Source organism: Chiloscyllium punctatum, chromosome 36, assembly GCF_047496795.1.
Source record: "Chiloscyllium punctatum isolate Juve2018m chromosome 36, sChiPun1.3, whole genome shotgun sequence".
Taxonomy (NCBI): Eukaryota; Metazoa; Chordata; class Chondrichthyes; order Orectolobiformes; family Hemiscylliidae; genus Chiloscyllium; species Chiloscyllium punctatum.
In genome coordinates this window covers 15189599-15203253 of record NC_092774.1, presented here as the reverse complement: position 1 = coordinate 15203253, position 13655 = coordinate 15189599, and the positions used below count along the sequence as shown (strand labels likewise).

General features: G+C 48.2%; 1 protein-coding gene across 4 annotated transcripts; it reads right to left on the bottom strand.

Moving 5' to 3' along the window:
• Positions 1 to 4386: 4386 nt before the first annotated feature.
• Positions 4387 to 13437, bottom strand: LOC140460762 (uncharacterized). 4 transcript variants are annotated; one of them, XM_072555434.1, is made up of 2 exons: positions 13331 to 13437; positions 4387 to 6207 (listed from the first exon to the last, which is right to left on the bottom strand). In XM_072555434.1, exon 2 carries the CDS (start codon positions 5799 to 5801, stop codon positions 4908 to 4910), a length of 894 nt encoding a protein of 297 aa, XP_072411535.1. In that variant the 5' UTR covers positions 5802 to 6207; positions 13331 to 13437; the 3' UTR covers positions 4387 to 4907. The 4 variants fall into 4 exon arrangements, with proteins under 4 accessions (XP_072411535.1, XP_072411533.1, XP_072411536.1 ...); XM_072555432.1 differs by lacking the exon at positions 13331 to 13437 and adding an exon at positions 8359 to 8474; XM_072555435.1 differs by lacking the exon at positions 13331 to 13437 and adding an exon at positions 8099 to 8264.
• Between the last annotated feature and the right edge of the window lie 218 nt (positions 13438 to 13655).

Genomic DNA, 13655 nt, shown 5'->3' with positions numbered 1-13655 from the left:
AATGGCCACTTCCGCGTTGTGACGTCACCAATGGAGCGAGGAGGGGCCCCCCACATTGCGCCTGCTCCGGACGGCGGCCGTCTGGTCCGCAGTGCGCCTGCGCAGTCTCCAAACCCATCTTCCCTTTGGAGAAGCTTCATAGTGTGGGAGGAGGCCACTCGGCCCAGGGAGTCCACACTGACCCTCCGAAGGGTAACCCACCCACACCCATTCCCCAACCCCTATTGCTCTGCATTTAACCCTTACTAATGCACCTAACCTGCACATCCTATGGCTAGTCCACCCTAACCTAGACAGACGCCAGCCAGACATCCTAAATTAATCCTAAATTCCATTTGCCAGCCTTTGGCCCATATCCCTCTAAACCCTTGCTATTCATATACCCAGATGCCTTTTATATTGTGTCATTATGGCAGGCTCCACCATTTCCTCTGGCAGCACGTTCCATACATCCGCCACCCTCTGCGTGAAAAAGTTTCTGCTCATTTCCCTTTCCCCATTCACCTTAAACCTATGTTCTTCTAGTTCTGGACTCCCCTACCCTGGGGAAAAGACCTTGCCCTGATCCATGCCCCTTCTGTACTTTTATAAGGTCACCCCTCAGCCTCTGATGCTCCAGGGAAAATATCCCTGGCCTATCAGCCTCTCCCTGTACCTCAAAACATTCCAACTCTGCCAACAAGCTTTATAAAAGTTTTCCCACCCCTTTCAAAGTTTCACAACATCTTTCCTATTGCAGGGAGACCAGAACTGAATGCAGGATTCCAAAAGTGGCCTAACCACATGTCCTGCACAGCCGCAACAGGACTTCCCAAATCCTGTACTCAATGCTCTGACCAATAAAGGAAAGCATACCAACGTCTCTTTGTTCTGCAACACTCCCCTTAACTGTGTCAGTCCTGCCTGGATTGCTTGACCAAAATGCAAACCTCACATTTCTCTGAATTAAACTCCACCTGCCACTCTTAGGCCGATCAGCCCATCTGATCAATTCTGATTTATAACTCTTTCCTCTCTTATTCCAGAGAAGCTGAAAATCTCCACCCCACACACTCTCCCTCCATTCTCAGTTTGCTGAACCTAATCCCTGCTGTACCTCATCCTGAAGGGTCTGGTTCATGCTGATTAACAGGCCCACACTCACCAGGGGGGGGGGGGGGGGGGGATCTAATTGAAACATACATAATACTGAACGACCTGGACATTGGGAAGATGCTTCAATTGGTAAGACAGACGAGGAACAGAGGACCTTTTAGGATGGAGAAAAGGAAAAACTTCAGCCGGAGAGTGGTGAATCTATGGAATTCCTTGACACAGGAGGCTGTGGAGGCCAGGTCACTGAGGATATTTAAAACGGAGATAGATAGGTTCTTGAGTATCAAGGGGGATCGAGAGGTATTGGGAGAAAGCAGGTGAATGGGGTTGACAAACTGATCAGCCACAACTGAAATGGTATGAGCAGATCTGATGTGGTGAATGGCCAAAATGTCTGCTCCTGTCTTATGGTCTCTTACTGTCCTGGACATAGTGAGAGAGAGTTGGGAGCAGGAGTAGGTCAGTTGGTCTTTTGAGCCTGCACCAGCTTTGAACAGATCATAACTGGATATTAATCTACCTACATCTCGGTGGATAGGCTGGGATGGTTTCAATGGAACACAGGAGGTTGAGATGCGACATTATAGAGAATTATAAAATCATGAGGGGCATAGATGAGGTGAATGGCAGGTGTCGTTTCAAGATTAGGAGCAAATTTTTAAGGTGAGAGGAGAAAGATTTTAAAAAAGATATGAGGAGCACCTTGTTCCTTTGAAAGTGTGGTTTGTGTGTGGAATGAATGTCCAGAGGAAATGGTGGATGCAGGTGCAGTAACAACGTTTAAAAGATGTTTGGATAAGTACATGAATAGGAAAGGTTCAGGGGGATATGGGCCAAACACAGGCAGGTGGGACTAGTTTAGATTGTGAATATAGTCAGCATGGACTAGTTGGGCTGAAGGGTCTGTTTCTGTGCTGTCCGACTCTGTAACTGTTCTATACTGGTCTTGAAACCATTTTCTTGCCCTCCCCCAGAAACATCCACCTCTTTGTTGTTCAAAAATCAGATGAGTTCAGCCTTGAATATATTCAATGACACCCCCCCACCCCCCCGAACTGCAGGAAGGCATCCCCACTTCTGAACTCAATTCCTCTTGCTAATGATAACACTTACCTTGCTGATTGCTTACTGCACCTGTCTGACAACAGGCAGTGACTGGTGTAGGAGGACGCTGAGGCCCCTTTGTACATCCACACGGTATTCCTGATGAAGGGCCCAAAACGTCGACTCTCCTGCTCCTTGGAAGCTGCGTGACTTGCTGTGCTTTTCCAGTGCCACACTTTTTGACTCTGATCTTCAACACCTGCAGTCCTCACTTTCCCCCCCCATCCCAATATATCACCATTTAAACAATGCACTTCCTTTCTGCTGTTTTTTTCCCCCACAGCAAAGGCTATAACTTCACACCGTGGGACTGTTTTTGCCAATTGAGACACAGACCTGGATCAACATTTCCTGAGTCTGCTCCTCCCTGGATTCACTGCCTTTACACATTCAGTTGGTGCGAGTCAAGAATTGAAGCCCACAATGAAATAAAGAAATGGAAAAGAGGGTGAGAAAAGAGAGTCCCGTACTCACAATGTTAAACAGAGGAAGGAAGTTGCAGTCTGGAGTGAAGCTCAATCTTCATTCAGAGACAGAGGTGCAGCAGCATCAGAAGCTCAAAGGACAACTTCCGCATTCAGACAATAGTGGACGTTCTCATTGGCAGGAGGACTACCCTACTTCCGGTCCTCGAAGGCTTCCGCCGTTCTTGCTGACACCGAGGAGCATGCGCTGTACACTCTGTGGCAATGCTGCAATTACTGACAAATTTAAGTGTCCAAATGCCAATAGGAGAAAAAGAGACGGTAGAGCCAATATTTATTTTTCCCCGTGACTCGACCTGACCAAACATGCTCCTCACTATTTTTGCCAGTCACTTTGCCTACACCCCTGATGATTTCACAAATCTCAATAAGGTCACCCCTCAACCTCCTCCACTCCAGTGAATGAAGTCTCAGCCTCTCCTTATAACTCAAACACTTCAGACCTGGCAACATCCTGGTAAATCTTTACCGAATCTTCTCTAATCGTAATCTTCCTATAACAGGGCGACCAGAACTGTACTCAGTGTTCTAAAAGTGGCCTCACCAACATTCTGTACAATTTCAAAATGATGTCCCAACTCCAACATTCAACGGTGTGAACAATGAAGGTAAGTGGGCTAAACAACTCTTAACCACTCTGTCTACCGGTGATGCAACTTTCAAAGAACTATGTACCTGAACCACACCCCCATGTCTCTGTTCGACAACATAACCCAGGGCCCTGCCACTAACTGCTACAAGTCCTCCCCCTTTTTTTAAAGCAAAATGCAATTCCTCACTTTCATCTAAACCTCTCTCGTACACAGACACATAGCACCCAACATTCTCACAGGCTTATACTCCATCACACTCATACATGACCAAGCATGCACACAGGCAAACATATACTCTGAGGCAAACTCTCACACACAGTCACACACACACGCACACACACACTCTCTGATGCATGCACAGACACACACAGGTCTATGGGGTAAGTTTGAATTCGCAGATACATTCAATTTTGATCCAAAAAGCACACAGTCTGTAGGCAGCCAATCCATGTAATATTTTATAAATTCCTACTTTGGAAATGGAACCAGTCTGATTCAAGATTGGGATACTGACAGAGTCAAACCTCACAGCCTTCATATACTGAGCTGAGATGTCACTGATTTCCATAAAACCTTAAGTCATCTCAAGAATGTGACTCAAAAGTACTTCTAAGCTTTACATATTAATGAACCAAAACCCGCAACCCATTCTAGAAGATGAAAGACTAAACCAGAATCTTGATTTGCTCAATATATCCTATCAGTAGTATAACACTGTGATCGGTTGCTATATGTTCCTGCTCCATCGCTACCCGATGAAGGAGCAGCACTCCGAAAGCTAGTGCTTCCAAAGAAATCTGTTGGATGATAACCTGGTGCTGTGAGATTTTTTCACTTTATCCACTCCAGTCCAACGCCGGCCCTTCCACATCGTTTCCAGTGAACACAGCCCACAGCTCCTGGTGCTGCCAGGAAACCTTACAATGCCGATGACATGGCGCACACTCTGCACTCCTGAAAAAATTCTCACGATACTGGCTGCTCATTCACTGCTCCATCTGACAGACAACATTGGAAGCTTAGTGCAGGAGGCTGAAAGAAATGAGCAGCTTTAAAACAAAAACCTCTTGGAGCTCAAAGCTTTCAATGAGAGTCTGAGCCGGAGGGGGTAAGCTCAGGTAACCTTTATTGTGACCCAACTTTGTTACAGCTTCAGATTCTCCCCAGCAAACAGACAGAGAAAACAGAGCAGATTTAAAAAAAACACCTCAAGATCAAAGTGCACACAGACATCCCCCCCCCCTCCCTTTAATATTGGTCAGCACGGAGTTGTCTCTTTGTAATTGGATCCTCGGTCCAACCATAACCCGGAGGAAGTGTTGCCTCACTCAGCAATTTCAACCATGACATGTATCCAAGTAAGTTCCTCCTCACCCATTTGCTAGATCAGTCGCACTGCTGTGGGTCTGGAGTCACGTACAGGCCAGACCGGGTAAAGGATGCAGCTGGGACGACTGAGTGAATCCAATGGGGGTTTCTCCACCCCCACACCCCTAAAATGGTTTCACCGTTAGATTCTGAACTCCAGATTTCTGACCAAATTCCAATTCCACCATCTGTCACGGTGGGAAGTGAAGCCGGGAGTCCCCGGAACCGGATTGATAGTCCAGTCGATAATGGCACTCGGCCGTCACTCCTTCAATTTCCCCGGCGATGGTACGTGAACGCGCTGGTGGCTCCGGAGGTGGGAGGAGCGGGTGAAGCCCTTCCCACATTCGGGGCAGCTGAAGGGCCTCTCCCCCGTGTGGATCCGCCGGTGGGTCAGCAGGTTGGAGGCCCGGGCAAAGCTTTTCCCACACTCGGGGCAGCTGAAGGGCCTCTCCCCCGTGTGGACTCGCCGGTGCTTCACCAGGGCAGAGGAATCGCTGAAGGCCTTCCCGCACTCGGGGCAGCTGAAGGGCTTCTGCCCCGTGTGGACCCGCTGGTGCTTCTGCAGGTCGGAGGAATCGCTGAAGCCCTTCCCGCACTCGGGGCAACTGAAGGGCCTCTCCCCGGTGTGGACGCGCTGATGCTTCAGCAGGTCCGAGGAATAGCTGAAGGCCTTGCCACATTCAGGGCAGGTGAAGGGCTTCTCCCCCGTGTGGACCCGCTGGTGCGTACGCAAGTTGCCCACCTGACTGAATCCCTTCCCGCACTCGGGGCAGGAGAAGGGCCTCTCCCCAGTGTGGATCCGCTGGTGGGTCACCAGGATAGACGCCTGTGTAAAGGTCTTCCCACACTCAGGGCAGCTGAAGGGCCTCTCCCCCGTGTGGACCCGCCGGTGCTTCAGTAGGATGGAGGAATTGCTAAAGATCTTCCCGCACTCGGTGCAGGGGAACGGCCTCTCCCCCGTGTGGACCTGCTGGTGGGCCTGTAGGGCGGAGGAGTTGCTGAAGGCCTTCCCGCACTCAGGGCAGGAGAACGGCCTCTCTCCGGTGTGACTGCGCCGATGAATCTCCAGGGCAGACGGAGCACGGAAGCCTTTCCCACAGTCACCACACTTCCACGGTTTCTCCACGGGGCGGGATTCCTCGGGTTTCTCCATGGCCGAAGCTTCAGCCGCGCACAAACACGTGTAGACGCTCTCCACGTCGTGAATTCCTCTTCCCAGGCCGTATAGCTGCTACACGCCCCACAATCAATGTGCTGCGACAGTGGGGTCTCTCATCCAGTCCCACTGATGCTGTAAACCTACCCAAACAGGAACCAAAATGCTTTCCTTCTTCTCACAGACTCAGTTGTAAACTGTTGCGGTCCCGATGGACTGAGTGACTGTCAGACATTGAAGTCAAAGTGAGGACTGCAGATGCTGGAGAGTCAGAGTCGAAATGTGTGGCGCTGGAAAAGCACAGCAGGTCAGGCAGCATCCGAGGAGCAGGAGAGTCAACGTTTCGGGCATAAGCCCTTCATCTGTTGATCTTGAAATTTCCGTCTTCAGATCCTCAAATACTCTGTAAAAAGAGATGACAAAGGTCATCACTGTCAGTCCCGGGTAGAAATTCTACTTTCTACGGAATCCTTTCTTTTTATTCCACAAAACTGAAAGCACCATCTCACTCCCCTCTAACTAATGGTGTTGGGGAAATTGATGGGATTAAAAGTTTACAAATCCCCAGCACCTGGTGATCCAAACCCCAGACTATGGCCCAAGTCATCCAAATGTCAAATCTTGAGCTGACCTTAGCAGGACTTATACACGTAATGGTAAGGTCCCAGGGAGTGTTGCTGAACAAAGTGACCTTGGAGTTCAGGTGCTTAGCTCCTTGAAAGTGGAGTTGCAAGTAGATAGGATAGTGAGTGTGTTTGGTATGCTTTCCTTTATTAGTCGGAATATTAATTACTGGAGTTAGGACGTCATGTTGTGGCTGTACAGGACACTGGTTAGGCCACTGGTGGAATATCGCATGCAATTCTGGTCTCCTTCCTATCGGAAGGATGTTGTGAAACTTGAAAGGGTTCAGAAAAGGTTTACAAAAATGTTGCCAGGGTTGGAGGATTTGAGCTATAGGGAGAAGTTGAATAGGCTGGGGCTGTTTTCTCTGAAGCGTTGGAGGATGACCTTATAGAGGTTTATAAAATCATAAGGGGCATGGATAGGATAAATAGACAAAGTCTTTTCCTGGGGTGGGGGACGTCCAGAACTAAAGGGCATAGGCTTAGGGTGAGAGGGGAAAGATATAAAAGAGACCCAAGGGACAACCTTTTCACTCAGAGGATGGTGCGTGTGTGGAATGAGCTGCCAGAGGAAGTGGTAGAGGCTAGTACAATTGCAACATGTAAAAGGCATCTGGATGGGTATATGAATAGGCAGGGTTCAGAGGGATATGGGCTAGTTGCTGGCAAGTGGATTTAAATTAGGTTGGGATATCTGGTCAGCATGGATGAGTTGGACTGAAGGGTCTGTTTCCATGCTATGATGTTTGTCTTGAGTTTCCCATCTGAAACTTGCGTCATCCTGTAAAAGAAATGTACAAAAGACATCACTGTGAGCACAAGATTAGGGCGTCACGGTGGCACAGTGGTTAGCACTGCTGCCTCACAGCGCCAGAGACCCGGGTTCAATTCCCTGACTGACTGTGTGGAGTTTGCATGTTCTCCCCGTGTCTGCGTGGGTTTCCTCCGGGTGCTCCAGTTTCCTCCCACAGTCCAAAGATGTGCAGGTCAGGTGAATTGGTCATGCTAAATTGCCCGTAGTGTTAGGTAAGGGGTAGATGTAGATGTAGGGGTATGGGTGGGTTACGCTTCGGCGGGGCGGTGTGGACTTGTTGGGCCGAAGGGCCTGTTCCCACACTAAGTAATCTAATCTAATCTAAAAAAAAGATTAAAAAAGCAACTGAGGGGACAGTTCGACTTCCTACAGAACACTTTTCCTATCTGCTCACTGAATGTATTAAATTTGAATCCTACACATGATCCCTCCCCCTGTATTGAAGTTCAAATCCATCCTCATGTCTTTCCTCCACTCCTGGTGTTCGCTCTTTTCTCTTGTCTACAAACTGTAACTAACATCAACATGTCAATGCTCTCCTGGTCACTGCCACCTTGGAAGGACCCACATTCTGTTCCAGTGCCACAGATTATCACATTAATTCACCTCAAATTCACAGCCCATCTAAGTGTTTTTTTTTCTCCCCTGGACCTCTCTCTCCCACTTCCTTTTCCTGTTTTAAGGGCACACACAGACCAAGCTCAGGGCCAGGTCTCCCAGAGTGAAATCAGGAAATTCTAGTTGACACAAAGGCTGCCCCCGAGGTTGGAATCCTCTCCCGGAAATGACAGCGGACGATGCCTTCACCAAGATGGCCGCACACGACGCCGGCCCAAAGACAACCTCCGCCTGACCTTCACAAAGGTGGCCGCCGGGCGCTCCAGGCCCGGAGGCAACTTCCGCCTGACCTTCACAATGATGGCCGTAGGGTGCTCCAGGCCCGAAAGCAACTTCCGCCTGACCTTCACAAAGATGGCCGCCGGTTGCAATAGGCAACCCGAGGGGTCCTTCGCTGGTGAAGTAAACACTGGGCCTGTGGGGCTTTTATTGGAGGCCTAAGGCCTCCCCGAGGAGTTTATAAACCTGCCCCCCCCCCCGCGGTTCCCAACCCTACCCTGTCTCACTTCGCGGCCTCCCCCCGGACCCGCTCAGCCTTTCCCAGCGGTTTCTGTCCTTGTTCCTTCGGCCGCCGGCGCCATCAGTCACACTGCCGCCCGTCCCGCTGCGGGAGCTACACTGCGCGTGCGCCTGTTCGGAGAGGGGGCGGGGTCCTGGTGAGTGACGTCAGCGTCAACTCAGGGGGCGTGGTTGGAGGAGTCCTCCGAGGATTCGGAAACAATAGGGGGCGGGGCGATAGTTTTGCCCCGCCCCCAGCCACCTCAAAGTTGAGTTTCTTTTGGGTTCGAATGTAGTTTTTTTATTCAATTTTCAGCCTGTTCAGAAGTGAGCAGAATGGGTCCTTTCTTGATTATAATGTCTTATTAAAATGTCTCTTGATTAAAATTTTAAAAGTATAAGTGATAAGTGCTAACTTAGCCTGGAGCACTTCTTTTTAAGAGCAAAAAGACAGTGTTATTTTCTGGGTCTGTAGATTTTGGTTGAGCAAAGATGACCTTTAATATAGAGATACGCCCTTCCTGTCGGAAATGGGAGATTTAGGGAGAGTTTCCACCTTACTGAGGATTACCTGCAGCAAGTGTCCTTGGTCACGAATCCTACCAGATCGACTGGAACTGTTGGAGCGACAATGAGGAATTTACAAGAGCTAGGGGGTGTGATAGATAGTTATAGGAAGGGAGAAAAGCTGCAGATACAATCAGATAGATGGAGTAACACCAGGAAAGGTAGGAGAGGTAAACAGGTAGTGCAGGAATCTTCTGTGGCTATCCCCGTTTCAAACAAGTATGCTGTTTCGGAAAATGTATGGGGTGATGGACTCCCAGGGGAACGTAGCATGAACAGCCAAGCTTCTGGTATTGAGACAGGCTCTAATGTGATGAGGGGTATGCTGGTGTCCAAGTGTTCGATTGAGACAGGGGACCCTCTAGTCAGATGCACAGACAGACATTTCTGCAGCCAGCAGCGAATAATCAGAATGGTGTGTTGCCTCCCTCGTGTCAGGATCAAGAATGTTTCAGAGAGGGTGCAGAATGTTCCAAAAGGGGAGAGGGACAAGCAGGTGGTCATTGTACACACTGGAACCAACGACATCGGAAGGGAAAAGGATGAGATTCTGAAGTGTCAAAGAAAATTAGGCAGGAATTGAAATAAGAAGGTCCTCAAGGATCATAATATCTGGGTTACTGTCGGTGCTATAAGCTAGTGAGGGTAGGAATAGGAGGATAGAGAAGATGAATGTATGACTGAGGAGCGTGTACAGGGGAGAAGGGCTCACATTTTTGGATTGTTGGAATCTCTTCTGGGGTAGAAGTGACCTGTACAAGGAGGACGGATTGCACCTGAATTGGAAGGGGACTAATATACTGACAGGGAGATTTGCGAGAGCTGCTCAGGAGGTTTTAAACTAGTAAGGTGGGAATAGTGAGGAAAGAGATCAATCTGAGATGGGTACAATTGGGAAAAGGAGTGAGTCAAGCAGTCAGGGTAGGCAGGGACAAAGCAAAGAACAAGTTAGGATTGGTAAACTAAACTGAATTTACTTCAATGCAAGAGGCCGAACATGAAATGCAGATGAAGTCAGGGCATGGGATATGACAGCAATCACAGAAACATGGCTCAGGGATGGACAGGACTGGCAGCTTAATGTTCCACAATACAAATGCTATAGGAAGGGTACAAAAGGGGGCAAGCGAGGTGGGGAGTGGTGTTTTGATAAGGGTTGGTATTACAGCTGTATTTAAGCAGGATATTCTTGGGAATACATCCAGGAAAGTTATTTGGGTGGAACTGAAATAAGAAAGGGATAATCACCTTATTGGGATGGTATTATATACCCCCTAAGAGTCAGCAGGAAATTGAGAAACAGATTTGTAAGGAGATTTCAGTTATCAGTAAGAATAATACGGTGGTTATGGTGGGGGACTTTACATCTTTGCCCCCTCACACTAAACTAATATCCTCTAGTTCTCGACTCCCCCGCCCCAGGAAAAGACTTTGTCTAATTTACCCTGTCCATGATTTTATAAACTTCTGCACAGTTACCCCTTAGCCTCTGATGCTTCAGAGAAAATAGCTCCATCCTCTTCAGCCTCTCCCTATAGCTCAAACCCTCCAACTCTGGCAATATCCTTGTTCATCTTTTCTGAACCCTTTCAAGTTTCACAACATCCTTCCAAAAGGAAGGAGACCAGAATTGCACGCAATATTCTACAAGTGACCTAACCGAGGTGTGATACAGCTGAAACATGACCTCCCAACTCCTGTACTCAATGCTCTGACCAAGAAAGGAAAGCAAACCTTCTTCACTATCCTATCTACCTGCAACTCCACTTTTAAGGAGCTATGAATCTGCACTCCAAGGTCTCCTTGTTCAGCAACACTCCCCTGGACCTTCCCATTGAATGTACATGTCCTGCTCTGAGTTGCTTTTCCAAAATGCAGCCCCTCTCATTTATCTAAATTGAACTCCATCTGCCACTCCTCAGCCACTGGCCCATCTGACCAAGATCCTGTTGTAAATCTGAGGTAACCTTGCTTGCTGTCCACTACACCTCCAATTTTGGTGTCATCTGCAAACTCACTAACTGTACCTCCTATGTTCACATCAAAATAATTTATGTAAATTATGAAAAGTAGTGAATCCAGCACCGATCCTTGTGGCACTCCACTAGTCACAGTCCTCAAGTCTGAAAATCTACTCTCCACCATCACCCTCTGTCTTCGATCTTTGAGCAAGTCCTCCTTGTGTTCTATGAGATCTAACCTCGAACACCTTACTGAAGTCCACATAGATCATGCCTCTTTGTTACTTCTTCAAAAAACTCAATCAAGTTTGTGAGACATGATTTCCCACACGCAAAGCCATGTTGACTATCCCTAATCAGTCCTTGCCTTTCCAAATGTATAAATACTGTCCCTCAGGATTCCTTCCAACAACTTGCCCACCACAGACATCAGGCTTATTGGTCTGTAGTTCCCTGGCTTGTCCTTACTGCCCTTCTTGAACAGTGGCACCACGTTAGCCAACCTCAGTCTTCTGGCACCTCACCTGTGACTATCAATGATACAAATATCTCAGCAACTTCCCTCGCTTCCCACAGAGTTCTAGGTTACACATGATCAGGTCCTGGGGATTTATGCGTTTCAAGACATCCAGCACCACATCCTCTGTAGTATGAACATTTTTCAAGTTGTCACCATCTATTTGACTACATTCTATATCTTCTATGTCCTTCTCCACAGTAAACACTGATGCACAATACTCGTTTAGTATCTCCCCCATCTCCTGCGGCTCCACAGAAAGGCCACCTTGCTGATCTTGGAGGGGCCCTATTCTCTCCCTAGTTACCCTTTTGCCCTTATTGTATTTGTAAAAACCCTTTGGATTCTCCTTCACCATATTTGCCAAAGCTATGTCTTCTTTTTGCCCTCCAGGAGTACAGGAGTTGGGAGGTCGTGTTTCTGCTCCTCTGTCTGATGGTCTCTTGCTGTCCTGGACACAGAGTGAGAATTGGGAGCAGGAGTAGGCCATTTGGTCTTTCAAGCCTGCACCAGCATTGAACAGATCATAAATGGATATGGATCTCCCTACATAGGGGTGCAGAGGCTGGGACTACTCTCAGTGGAGCACAGGTGACCTTACAGAGTTTTATAAAATCATGAGGGGTATAGGTGAGGTGAACATTTAAAATACATTTGGAGAAGTACATGAATAGGAAAGGTTCAGAGGGATACGGGCCAAAGACAGGCAGGTGGGATTGGTTTAGTTTGTGAATATAGTCAGCATGGACTAGTTGGGCTGAAGGGTCTGTTTCTGTGCTCGGCGAAAGTGAGAACTGCAGATGCTGGAGATCAGAGCCACGATTAGTGTGGTGCTGGAAAAGCACAGCAGGTCAGGCAGCATCCGAGGGGCAGGAAAATCAACATTTTGGGCAGGAGGGGCTCCTGCCCAAAGCGTAAATTTTCCTGCTCCTCGGATGCTGCTTGACCTGCTGTGCTTTTCCAGCACCACTCTAATCGTGTTTCTGTGTTGTCTGACTTGAACAGTTATGTACTTGTCTTAAAATCATTTTCTTGCCTTCCCCCGTAACCATCCACTTCATTGCAGTTCAGAAATCAGATGAACTCAGCCTTGAATACATTCAATAACCCCCCTAACGTGGGCAGCACAGTGGTTAGCACTGCTGCCTCACAGTGCCAGAGATCCAGGCTCAATTCCCACCTCAGGTGACTGTGTGGAGTTTGCACGTTCTCCCCGTGTCTGCGTGGGTTTCCTCCCACAATCCAAAAATGTGCTGGTTAGGTGAATTGGCCATGCTAAATTGCCCATAGTGTTAGGTGAAGGGGTAAATGTAGGGGAATGGGTCTGGGTGGGTTGCGCTTCAAAGGATCAGTGTGGACTTATTGGGCTGAAGGGCCTGTTTCCATACTGTAAGTAATCTAATCTAACTGCAGGAAGGCATCCCCACTTCTGAACTCAATTCCACTTGCTAATATACCACTTGCCTTGCTGATTGTTTGCTGCACCTGTCTGACAACTGGCAGTGACTGGTGTACGAGGACGCTGAGACCCATTTGTCCATCCACACATCATTCCTGAAGAAGGGCTTGTGCCTGAAACATCAACTTTCTTGCTCCTCGGATGCTGCCTGACCTGCTGTGCTTTTCCAGCACCACACTTTTCGACTGATCTGCGGTCCTCACTTTCTCCACATCCCAATGTATCACCATTTAAATAATGCACCTCCTTTGTGTATTTTTAAAAAATCACAACAAAGTCTATAACTTCACACGGTGGTACTGCAGTTGCCATATGTTTGCCAATTGAGACACAGACCTGGACCAACATTGCCCAAGTGTCCCCTCCCTGAATTGACTCTTTCCTTTCAGTTGCTGCAGGTCAACAATTGAACCCCAGAATGAAAAAGAAATGGAAACATTGGGCGAGAAAAGAGGGCCATACTCACAGATATTGTATGGAGGAAAAAGGTTGCAGTCTGGGAGTAAAGTTCAATCTTCATTCAGAGAGAGAGACGAGCAACAGCAGAAGCTCAAGGTCCAACTTCCGCATTCAGACAATACAGCGGCTCTGATTGGCAGGAGGACCCGTCCCCTTCCGGTCCTCCAGGGCGTCCTATTGGTTCGTCAAAAGAAGGTCACGCGCCCTTTCTGCGGTCAGCGAGAAGCATGCGCAGTGCTTGCTGACACCGAGGATCATGCGCAGTATTCCCTGTGGAGATGCTAGTGTTACTGACAGATTTTAAGTGTCCAAATGCCAAAAGGAGTTCAAAA